The sequence below is a fragment of the Bacillus rossius genome, chromosome 10 (genome assembly GCF_032445375.1).
Source record: "Bacillus rossius redtenbacheri isolate Brsri chromosome 10, Brsri_v3, whole genome shotgun sequence".
Lineage (NCBI taxonomy): Eukaryota > Metazoa > Arthropoda > Insecta > Phasmatodea > Bacillidae > Bacillus > Bacillus rossius.
In genome coordinates this window covers 45,668,682-45,681,285 of record NC_086337.1, presented here as the reverse complement: position 1 = coordinate 45,681,285, position 12,604 = coordinate 45,668,682, and the positions used below count along the sequence as shown (strand labels likewise).

The following is a 12,604-nucleotide window of genomic DNA, read 5'->3' as shown; positions in this document are numbered from 1 at the left end:
AACATATATCACAATAAATCTGGATTGTCTAGGTAGTTACTATTTGACAGCTGCTAAAATTTAAGAAATAAATTTTCAGGGATGTATAATTGAAAGAATTATTAAGTATTTCTCTGTGCCTTTAAGGCACAAATATGAAAAGAGAAATATAATTCAGACAATGTTCTTACCATATAAGATCTTTGAATGTGACAAGAAGAGAGATGTTCTGAAAAATCTTACCTAGTATTTATATTTAAAAAACAAGTTTGTTCAATACTACAAAAGGAACTTAGCTAAAATGATACCGTGTCTTTGTAGGCTAAAACTAAAAAACAAAAAAAAATTACAGAACCACCAGTTTGCCTAGTATTGTACTACCCAATACTGCACTAACAGTTTTCAATCAAACCTACCACAGTAACACAATAATGCATATCTTAACATGTGCTAATAGTTAGGTAAATGTTCATTTATGAGTAATGTGCATCTATACCAGTACACATGTGTAAGTATTTTAAGAATCACTCATTACAATTTAAAACAAATGGTTTACAAATAAACAACACAGGTATACATTAAGGTTCATTAAAATTTTCAGGGATAAGGAATCAGAACATTTTTAACCAGTTATACGCAGTAACTAATACACACACACACAACACTATAATAAAATCACCATCTTGGTTCAAACACACAGCACTGCCATTCCGAACAGCCGGCATGTACACCGTCTATTTACAAAGTAAATATATTACAGTCTGAGGAGCAGTCTTTTCTAGCATGCCTGAAACAAACAAAAAATCAGATCAAGGTTAATTTCCCAACATGCACAAGACCATTATTATTAGACATTTACTATTTCCTCATGGCTATTTATCTCTCCTTTAAAATAAATTATTTTACTTGTCATATATATAATTTTATAGACATAGTTAAATCAAACCAGTATTCCTAAGTTTTCAAATGTAGACAATAAATTTTTTTTCCATCCCTTAAGAATTACTTTATGAAACACACATACGTAACTATCACACTAGCATTTATTTTTGTGCTATGACCTTGTAACAACACTAATTCAAATTCAATAAAATCCACATTGTACCTTGTGCAGAAACTATGATGTTATGAGGCATTTTCAACCTAATTGCCAAATTATGAAATGAAGAATTCAAATACTATGTTAAAAATAATGGGACCACATGAACAATAAAAAAAAATTGAACAGTTTGATATGGTTTCATGAAACTTTATCAAAGAAACCTTCAGTACAGAGTAGTTAACTTATTATTGTTGAAAATATGATAAGTATTATACTCCTAACAGCTTTATGATACTGCCAACTATAAATCTGTAGCTTACACAGATATTACTGCAAGGTGGGGTGGAGCAAATAGGTAAAAAAAATTAGGGATTACTTAACATTTATTTCAGGTCCTGTTGTTAAAAATAGGGATATGCTAACAACTATTTTTGGGAAAATTATATTTATTTGTTAACAATGTATATTTTTCTAAATGAGTCATCCAATTTCACAGAGCTACTTTTCCATAAATGAAGAAAGAACCAAGTGAAACCACGTGCTAAAACTGCACGCTCATTACTATGCATTAAAATCCTAAAAAAAAATCCCAAATAAATTTAAAAAACCTAACATTTACCCTACGTTTAAAATTAAACAGTACTCGCCAGTGATGTGTAACATCTAACCTTGGTAACGAGAAAAAAATATCTTCCCATTTTGTAAATATACTTACAACACGAAATTCAACACAGAATTCTTTAGAATAATGCAGATCGTGATAAATATATGCACAGAGTGTTTTCCACCAAATTTCTGGACGCGAAAAACAGTTTTTAAGCACCCGCCGCTAGAATTCGCTGCCGGAGCAGCTACGTCAACTATCGAACCATTCGATTAGCAGACAGGAATTTTAAACTATATAATTTAATAAAAAAAACAGCGCTGAAGAAAGCGAAAAAGACACGTAAAAAAAATACTAAAACTCTGATTTGGACCTGACTTTCAACAATAAATTTTATTAAAACACTGTCCATATTGTTGAAATTCATCATTAAACAGTTTTTACTACATCGTTTCTTTCTGAACCCCTCAACTCTCGCCACCCGCCACAGATGGCAGCACCATGGTTGTTACACATTTCCGTTCCTCGACTTCCGTCGCATTCACGAAATTACTCCCACCTAATGCCTTAGGTGTATCGAGAGCTAAGGTGATACATACACACCCACCCCCACCCACCCCCACACCCACACGCATACACCGGTAACCTACAACTCACGTAGTTTCGGTTCCCTACCACGTTCGTGCAACTTCGGATTTCTCTCAAAAATTGATTTTAAAAAATCGAAGGGTTGGGTTGGGTTAGGTTAGGTTAGGTTAGGTTAGGACAGTCACAACATGCTTGTTTTCATTGGAAACTTCTGATTTAGCGGCTGAAGTGACGTTAATACCAAAACGCAAAACTTCTGAAATCTTCGGAAATTCTTGCAGGGAACCGAAACTACGTGAGTTGTAGGCTTCCCATGCATACACACATACAGACATACACACACACACATACGTACACACATACGTACACATATACGTATATGTATAAAACGAGAACAAGGTGCAAACCGCCACAAGGCAAGGAGCGCGAGAGGGACGGACACACGCACCTTGACGGGGAAGGCGGTCTCGTAGCCGCCCTTGGACTGCATCTGGTTCTGCAGCGCGCGCAGGTGCGAGGTGCCCATGTCCACGTCTCCCGAGCCGATGTGGCCGGTGTGCTGGAAGTTGGTCGGCTCGCCGATCATGGACCGGTCGATCCGCTGCCTCGTCCGCCGCTTCCTCTGCCGGGCACACACCACCGCACACAAGCTGTGACCTCGATCCTCTAATAATATATGTGTGCAGGTGTTTCTGCTTAAAAGAGTAATGAAAAGCTTAGGTATTCGAAATTGCAGGTAATAAAAGTTGTAGGTTATGATAAGTGCAACAATCAGGACAGAGCTGAGATTTGCTTGCTACTGTTGCTCACTCTTGTCCACCTTGCTTACTTGCCCAATCTTGCTTACTCTTACCCGTCAGTCTGATCCTCGCCAAGCTTCGGACGGACGGACGGACTGACGGACGGACGGACGGACGGACGGACGGACGGACGGACGGACGGACGGACGGACGAAATAAACCTCCAAAGTGTTAGCAAGATGCCCTTTGCCGGCAACCGTTACAAGATTTTTAGGTATTTTTATTTATTTAGCTGCTTCCATTAAACGTTACGCTTGAACACATTAATTTTTAACAACTGAAAATATTTTAATAAATATCAGCTTGAATTTTTTTTTTTTAAATAAGTGCTTAACTTTCATGATCGTCAATCTATAAAAGATGAATTTTCAACATTTATTTAAGCCTTACAGTCTGTTGGCAGCATCAAAATGGTGTAGTATTTGATGGACGTGCGGACCATGAGTTCATTTTTAACAACTGAAAATATTTTAATAAATATCAGCCCGAAATTTTTTTAAAATAAGTGCTTAACTTTCATGATTGTCAATCTATAAAACATGAATAATCACCATTTATTTAAGCCTTAGTCTGTTGGCAGCATCAAAATTGTGTAGTATTTTGATGGACGTGCGGATCATTTTTGAGTTCAGAATTCTAATGGCCCGTCGCCTCTGTCCGTCAAACGCCACGCGTCCAGCCAAGCGATTTACAACATGACTTAATCCATCCATCACAGTATTAGCCCGAGGAAGTACTGCTAAATAAACATGTTTTTTTTTTCCTCTCAGAGATTTATGTACATGTTTGCTATTTGATGTCGTTTTTATGTTTTTTTTTTTAATAACGCACCTAGAAAAGTATAACTTCAAGAAGAATTTCTTGTAGAAACTAGATATCAATTGTCAGTAGCCTATTTGTTAGTTTCATAAATAATAATAAAAAAAGCTGTCCAACTGAAAACGCCAGACTGCTAAAAATTCAAAAATTCTCAACTTGGTATGGAATGAAATGTGAATATGAGTTCAATGACAAAAATGATTATGTTTTATTACACTTTGCGTCTTGCGTTAATGCGTAGAATATAAACCTGGCTATCTCAGGACAACTGCACCGAGGTCCGAACCAATGGTCTCCTGGATGTCTCTCCTCGCTCGACCGTATACTTTAACCAACATAAAACTAATTTTACGAACATTACCTATTCAAGGTACGTTACACGGAACTCGTAAAAACAAATTGAGCACATTTAGTTCACACATTTAAAATGCTCAGCAGTAATGTAATTCTGGCTTTTTTTGAAGTGGAATTTCTTTGCTCAGTAGGCAAAAATTTTCGAGCGTTCCGAAAATTCCGATCGTATGAGGGAGTAGTAGTTAGGTAAGTGGTGGGGGGAACCGGTAGAGAAAAGAGTGCGTCAGCGGCGACGCCACTCCAACGCATGCACTAGCCGTCGAATGGGAATACAGCAAGGAGGGAGAGAGATGACAGATACGTAGCTTAGCATGCAGTATGCTAGTTTGTAACGGCCGGAAGATGAGGCGGCAGGGGAGTGGTAGAAATGACGCAGCAGTGATGCTACGGGATTCTTATAACGCTGCTTGTGCGTTTGTCCACTCCTCAATTTATGTAACGGCTGACGATTTACGCCGACATATTTCTTTAATTTTATTTTAAAGAATCTACAATTTATTTATTAGTTTTAATAAATAGAGTTATTGATTTGTGCAATTGAGTTTATTTCTATGTGGATAGTATGATCTGAAATGAAAATAATTTATCACTATCTTTACTTAAAAAGCTAGAAGTTTCACTTCTGTAGTGCGTGGACTCCACGGAAACAATTTTTTTTTAATTTTATGCCAAAAATCCTGGTAACATGGAAGAAAAATCAAGATGACGATAGTAGCGTAACAAAGAACGTGTTTGTGTGCAGATTGTTCCGACCTACGGCCGGCATTTTCACGGTCCCCTCCCACATGTGCGCCCTATCAGGGTAGGGTGGGAGAAACTTCCAGTTAGTTTATACATTCCAGAGCAATAAATGCAAACAGAACTGCTAGGGATCACTCCTTCTTGTTTGATCGGCAATGACCAGCGGCTGGGGCCGCCATCCCAGCATAGTCACCGCCTCAGCCCCGTGTACCTCGCTCAGCTGACCAGACAGTTGGCTGTGTCATGAAGCACCTATCGTTGACAGGTGTAATATCAGTTTCGTCGCAAAGCGATCTGATGAACTCAGCTCCTTATTTATCTACATCGTCACGAAAACAAAACATTCACCCGCAGTCATCAAGCTATAGTGGAAGGAAAAAAAAAATTAATATTTTACTTGACTGTTTATTAAGAAACTGGAAATATTTGTGATTCTAGGGGAAAAGACTTCAGTAAATGTATTGGGGGGTGGGTGGGAGAAAGTAGCAAATATAATAATGCAAGACTTGACAGATTATTCCGACCCTACGGCCGGCGTAATCGCGTTCCCCTCCCACATAAGCGCCCTAATAGGGTAGGGTGGGAGTAGCATTCCAGTTCTATTTTTTTTTTAAACATTCAAGAGCTTTTAAGTAACAGAACTGTAAGGGATCGCTCCCTGTTGTTTGATCGGGAAGGTATTAGACCAGCGGCTGGGGCCACCAACCCAGCATAGTCACCGCCTCAGCCGACCAGACAGTTGGCTGTGTCCTGGGCCATAAGACTTATCAGCACTGCCGGGCGCTTGTTGCGTGCAGTCGGAAGGTCGGGATGGCCGAACCCAGTAGCGGATCCAGAGGGAGGGGGGGGGGAGGGGCGGCTAAGGGGCTCAAGCCCCCTCCAAAAGCATCTGGGTCCACTATTGTTTTAGTGTCTGCCTTGATAAAGCCTAGCCTCAGCTGGGTCAAGCCCCTCCCAAACCAAAATCCTGGATCCGCCACTGGCCACACCCAAGCACGGGGGGGGGGGGGGGGGGGAGGGGGGGGGGGTGATCGGCGACGACACCGGGGTCGTGACCTGGCACAACCTCGCGGCCGAACAGCCCCAGCGCGCGTTCCTGCACGTGACGTGACGACGTGACGCGACTGCAGTGCCTCGGTCGACGGGAGGTGAGACGTCGTGGCTGAAAGTCGGCGGCTAGGGCGGTGACACAGCGCTACACGGTCTGTCCCGCCTACCCTGTCTCGAACTCAAACAGTTGCCGAAAAGGAACCAATGATCTGCGAATCCTTCTGCCACAGTTTTTCCCCCCCTTCTGTAAACAAACAACACGTTTTGTTCGCAAGCGTAAGTAGTGAAATGCATACCATTAGTAAAAAATTTCTGGAGCAGCTAAAATTAGACTTTTTTTTTAAAGCTCGGAATTTATTTTGCGAAACTTTTACAAGACTTCCCCCCCCCCCCTTCGTCTTTTGGTACAACACGAGCTAGGCTATACAGTATAACTAAAGACTGCCATGTACCAAGAGCAAGTTTAGACCTCAAAATTCACCCGGCTGGTTGGAGATTTTTTTTTGTTGTTTAATGACCGAGAGAATGAAATTTTTCATCGCATCTAATTTTCGTTGTGTAAAGTGCAACTTGTGGACAGGCTAACTATAGCCACAATCTCCAACCTTTAATACTGAGCCATAACGCTCGTAGATTTCTTAAAATATTACACGTATTTTTTTTTTCCGCCGTGGCAAGGATATTGATCTAAACGTTTCTAGATCGTAAGAAAAAATTAATATTGTCGCGGGTTGAAATTTTGCAGGGTTGTTGAAATCAAATTTAGGGACTTTACTGACGGGACTCTGGGCTGGCTGCTCTGTTCACTCGTCAGCGCAAGTGGCGTGACCATGTAATTGGGGCACGGGGCCGGCGCGGCGCGCTGCGGGCTTGCAGAATTTTGTTTGTTTGTTTGGCCGCACGCTGGCGCAGCCACGGGCCGCAGTTACTGGGGCGCGCTGTCGTAACAAGCCGCGCGGTGTGGCCTGCACATTGGGGTAGAGGGGGGGGTAGTCTTCCCAGATGTTCTAGTTAGTTGTTTAGTAAATTTGACTTCAATAACGAGCTTTTGTTATGGTAGGCGCGGCAGGGCGCGCGAATTTAAGCGCAAGTGATTGGTGACTCGGGGCTCACTCAGGCGGAGGCTCACTCAGGCGGAGGCTATGCGTCTCACCTGTGGTCACGAGTTGTTAGTTCGTTCGTGATGTAGGAATTCAGGCTCACTCAGGCGGAGGCTATGCGTCTCACCTGTGGTCACGAGTTGTTAGTTCGTTCGTGATGTAGGAATTCAGGCTCTCGGGCGGAAGCTATGGCCGACGCCAGAGGCCACGAGTCGTTTAATTTAAGTTAGGTCATAATGTAGTCATCTTCAAGCTTTTGGGCGGAGGCAATGGCCCTCGTCACTAGTCGTTTAGTTATAATTTTTAAAATGTAATGTTCGTTCGGATTTTAAGGGCAGGAGAGGCCCCTACGTTAGTTTTAAGTAATCGATCAAGAAAGGCTTTTTGGAAAATGTGAGTATGGACTTATCTTTGTTTTAATTTTAAGTAGTAATTATGATTTGAGGTATTCGGAAGGACTAGGGAAGTGTTTAGTGAAGTTCTCTCATTCTCTCTCTTGTAAGGTCGTTCAATCGTTAAGGAAGTAAAGAGATTATTGTTTTAAATTGTAATCCCGCTATTTAAATGTTCTTTAAAATGATGTTGAGTATTTGACTTTAAGAATAAAATAATTTTAATTAAGTATTATGTTATTTTGCAAAATCTCCTTAGTTCAGCTCTCACCAGACATCCTGTACGGGATGACGAACCTATGATCCTAGGTACAGTAAAGTATTTTATGAAGTTAAGACTAGTTGATGCCAAGCGAGTTGTTTCTATGTAAAGAGCTACGATTCTCTCCCCCCTCTGAAAGTGGATCGTGACAGAAATGGCGGTGGCACCGGCTAGGTGCACGTGACAGAAATGGTAGAGTTCGCCGGATAGGTTCTATTTCTGGAGAGAGAGAGAGGTAGATTTTTATGTTTATTATTAAGTTAGTTTCAGCTTCTGATAGCAGGTTATTAAGAGTTTACTTGAGGAGAGGATTACGGAATTTTAGTCTATAGTGGAGGAAGTCTTTGAGATTTTTTTTTTGACGTAACAGATGTTTATTTGAGGATACTTGTAAGGATAAAGTTTATAGTGATAAGTTGTTTTAAGTCGTTGAATTTATTGTAGATTTATATCGGGGATTATTACGTGAGGAGAATACGTTATAAGTTAAATGCTTATTAGAGATAATGCAAGTGGTTTAATTTAATTGAAGTTCATTTTAAGATTGTAGGTTAAGAGAATTATAATTTAAAATAAAGTTTTTTGTCGTAAATAGGAATTATTTTCAAGAGAAGTTTGTTTTGTTTTCGTGCGCGTAGGAGACGAGACGTACGAATTAAATCAGTCGAGGGAAGGATAAACGTTAGAAAGGAATTAAAGAGAAAACGAGAGTTTATGTAAAAGAGAGTTATAGAATTTATAGTGATGTTTTGTTTTAATTAGAAAAATGTTGAGAGTTGTTTCAGAACGACACGTCAGTGGACGTGGCAGAATGAACACGTGACGGGGAGGTGCTGAGACCTAGCGGAGAACGGAGGAACCGCAAGCGAGGGTTGGCGCACCTGATGGAATTCGGTGACGTCACGGGCTCATACGGAGACGTGGACAGGCCGTGACCTTGTTTTGATCAGCTGTACGGTAACTTAGCGATAAGAAAATAGACTATTGGTTAAATAAATTTAAATTTAAGTGTGTTTTAGGAGAAGAGGAACTTTCAGTATGTAAGTAATTTAATTTAAGAAGTGTATGATGTATAGGCTAGAAGTGTTTCGTTGTAAGTTGTTTATGTTTTTGTTAGTTAAATTCTACCTCGGTTTTAAAAATATTTTTTTGGGATTTGTAAACATTCTTAAGGAGGTACACTATAAAATCGATAAGCATTGAGAAAACTGGGAAGGCTAGATTTTGTGTGTAGAGGGAATTTACTCCAAAAGAACAGAGACAAAATTAATGTTTTCATTAGGGCGAGGGACCCTAAGGTGAGGTGTTGTGTCCCTGGGAAGAAAGGGAATTGTAGCGCAGACCATAGGAGATGGGCTGACTACGGAATTAAGGGTCAGGAGAATCCTGAGAGTTGTGAGTAGTTTGGGGCAGGAGTTCCCCATGGTAGTACCGAAGTGGCTATCCTGTATGGGATAGGGTACCATTTCAATGAAGTTTGTTGGTGGGGTTAGAATCCCTTGTTGTGTAGTGGGCCTATAGCAGATAGGCACTACAGTGAAATTTTTGGTTATTTTGTGAGGTAAATTCCCTGGAGGTTAAGTAAGATTGGATTCAGTTAGGAAGGAGGGAAATGAGAAACATTGCTGTAGAGAGTTAGTGTACTTGCCTAATGTGAAATTGAATTTTAATAAATTAATTAATGAGAAAGTTTTTCTGGTCAAATAATAATGGAAGGGAATTAATTAATTTTTTTGAGTAAGGTGTTTTAAGTAATGAAATAAAATAATGTGAAGTAATTTGAATAATTGGGGAGGAGTTTCTTTAAGAGTTTAGATAATTGTTTTTGAATTTATTGAGATATTCAGCCAGTGAAGTTTGAGTGTGAGAGATACAGTGAGATTTTAAGGAAATCGGTTGTTTATTAATTAGGACAAATGAGATTTTATGATTAAGAGTCAGTAAGCATAGTTAAAATTTACGACATGATATTTGTTGACAGTTTACAGTTATTAAGGAGAAAACAGAGTAATCTATTTATTTTTATTTTAATGGTTTGAAGATAAGATTATGAATTTTTTTTGGAAGTTTCTTTGGCATGTTGGAATAATTTTTTTTGATTTTTAGAATTTACAGAGAAAATTTAATTGATTTACATTAGTTTGGAAGTATGGAGGTTTAGTGTTCGATTAGCCCTAACTTGATGGTCGGATCCCAAAAGAATGCCGTAAAACCGATAGCCAATTGAGAGGAATGCGGTAGGCGCTTGTGTAGAGAGGGGTTGTGGGAAAACTCCTTGGGACTGATGGCAGATCAGGGGCCCTAAATAGTGTGTGATGCTGTAAAACCAGTGCAGAGAAAGCCTGGTATGCTTAAATTTTTGGGCACAGGTTATGTAAACCTGGGGTTCCATGGGATTTAGTCATGTTAGCTGCTGTGAGACATTAAGATTTCCAGGCTCCATAGTAAATTCAATGTAAATTTTTGTTTTCTTAAAATAATAAATTTGTTTTTAATTTTTTTTGAGATATTTGATTTGTAACAGTGAATACAGACCCCGAGGAATAAGAGTTGTCATGCTGTGAGAGGAGAAGGTGGTAGGCCTAAAAGGGTACAGGCACCACAGAGGTTATGTGCATTGCATAATTTAAATATAAGGAAACTTGAGAATTTGAAATTTTGTTGTTGGGTTGTACACCCATAAGAAGAGTATAGGCAGAATTTTTATTGTTATGAGATGTCTAATTTAATTGAAAAGAAGAAAGTTTAAAGATGCAAGGTAACATTATTATTGTAATAATTGAAAGAGATTAAGAGGTAGAGAGAAATAGGCAGTTTTTGTTTGTAAGTACTAAAGTTTACATATAGAAATTTAGTAACTAAGAATGAATAATAAGTTAAGTCTAGTGTAAAAGTTTTTTTTAAGTTTGTTAAGTTAAGAGTCACAAGTAAATTTTTTTTTTAGAGAGAATGTCTTTGATAGGAAGTATTAGAAACTTATGGGAATTTTAGGGTAACATAAATAATGTAGGTAATGAATAATAAATAGATGGTAGGTCTTAAGTTAGGATTAACATTTGAAGCAGAATTTAATTAAGAAGAAGGAAAATAAATAGGCCTAATGAAAAGAACAAAAAAGGATTTTATGGTAAAGCATTTTTTTTAAGTAATAAACAATGAATAATAATGTTGTTTCAGGGTAATGTGTACTAATAATACAATTTTTTTTTTAGGACCAAAGAACAGGAATTATGTAATTTAAATTAACATGTATTTTTGAAACTGTTACAGATTCCTTAAGATGAGCTGAGCAGCAGTCCAGTTTACAAGATGACAAGAGTTCGAGAGACAAGATACAAGATCACTGAAACAAGAGCCAAGACTGAAGATACAAGAGAAGAGAAAGCTGGCAGCCATGGACTTACAAGTGGAGATTAATAAGGTCATGTAAAGTTATATTTTTTTATGGAAGACAGTAACTGGAGTTTTTTTTTTGTTATAAACAGTCTTTACAGAACTTTTTAGGTTATAGTAATGTAATGGAACTAGTGAGTTGTGGTAGCTGTCAAAAAGAACTAATACCTTAAGTTTAATTTTTAAAGTTAATTTTCTTAATTTACAGAGGGATTAGTAGTTTTTTTTAAACCTTATTTAGGTTGGAATTTAAATACAATAGCTTATTATAAATGTGTACGAACAGTTCAAGTTCACAGTACTGATAGGTAGGTCAGATGATCTTATTGATTTTGATGATTTGTTGTTTTGAGTTGATTTTTAAGTGTTGTGAATTAGACAATGAAATAGTTCTGAAAACTTAAATTATTTCAAGCTAAGAAATAGTAAAGTTAATTGTAACTCAAAGGACACCAGAATTTAATTTTTTTTTAATTAGTAATGTTTGAAAATTTTATACTTTACAAGAAAGGTTATAAACAAACAGATCGGATGGAACAAGGATGCAGTAAATCACAATTTCATTTAGAATTATTGATTAGCTTTTGAGGTTATGAAGTAAAAGTAATTATAGTTTAAAAGTTTGAATAAAAAAAAAATGTTTTTTTTTTTATTTGTTTGAAATAGAAAGTTTAAAAGTTAATTAGTCATGATCTAGGTGGGTGATGGGGTGGGAATTGGCCACTCTTTTTCCCTATAACCTCCCTAACATGGCCTTCTATTACAACTAACAGAAATAAAGAAGAAGAAAAATGAAGAATTATTAGTTAGAATGTTTCTTTCATGAAGATACCTGATGAACTTTTACTGTTTGGAAGAATAGAAGCAAGGTTAGTCAGATATTTTTACTCAGAAGAAGAAGAAGATAAAGCAGTTTTATGACTCGACAAGCCAGAGATTGGTGTTTCCCCTCTGCGCTTCTATTGACTACGTTGTTTACTCTCATGGGATAGCTGGTTCGGCACCATGGAGAGAGATTGGTGGGCATTGTGGTTGCCCCCAGAAGAAAAGAAGAGTAGAAAGGTTATGGGTGGGTCATGTGAACTGACCTTCAACCCAGTTACTTCGTGGGGACTATTTGCTGTATAGAGAAGATCAAGACTCAAGAGTTAGGGAAAATCATTGGAGGTCATGTTTCCCTTCCTTAAGTTTTTCCTATCAAATTATTTGCCTGATTAGATTATGCTAAGGGTGGGATACTTTATGTTAGCAGTTGAATTAATTAATTATATTTTTTTGTGTGTTTGCATCCTTGCCCATCGATTGCAGTTTAGTAGTTAGTTTTGTATTTGTCAGGCGTGATGGTAATGCCTGTTGATGATGTTTCAGAATTGTAATCTGTTCGTGATGAGGATGGCACAACTCCGAAGCAGATGTGGGGAGAAGTTGTGAGCTGCCCTGGAAGCCAGTCCAGTAGCTGTTGAAGTTGAGTGGTGTTTGC

General features: G+C 38.3%; 1 protein-coding gene across 1 annotated transcript in view; it reads right to left on the bottom strand.

Moving 5' to 3' along the window:
* The window catches only part of LOC134536070 (CDC42 small effector protein homolog), a 98,631-nt gene that overhangs the window by 1,267 nt on the left and 84,760 nt on the right, over positions 1-12,604 (bottom strand). Inside the window, exons 3-4 of the mRNA XM_063375601.1 lie at positions 2,662-2,835; positions 1-766 (exon numbers count right to left, since the gene is read on the bottom strand). The exon at positions 1-766 is cut by the window's left edge and continues 1,267 nt beyond it. Of these exons, the coding sequence (XP_063231671.1) occupies positions 758-766; positions 2,662-2,835 (183 nt within the window). The 3' untranslated portion in view covers positions 1-757. The remainder of the gene's footprint in view (positions 767-2,661; positions 2,836-12,604) is intronic.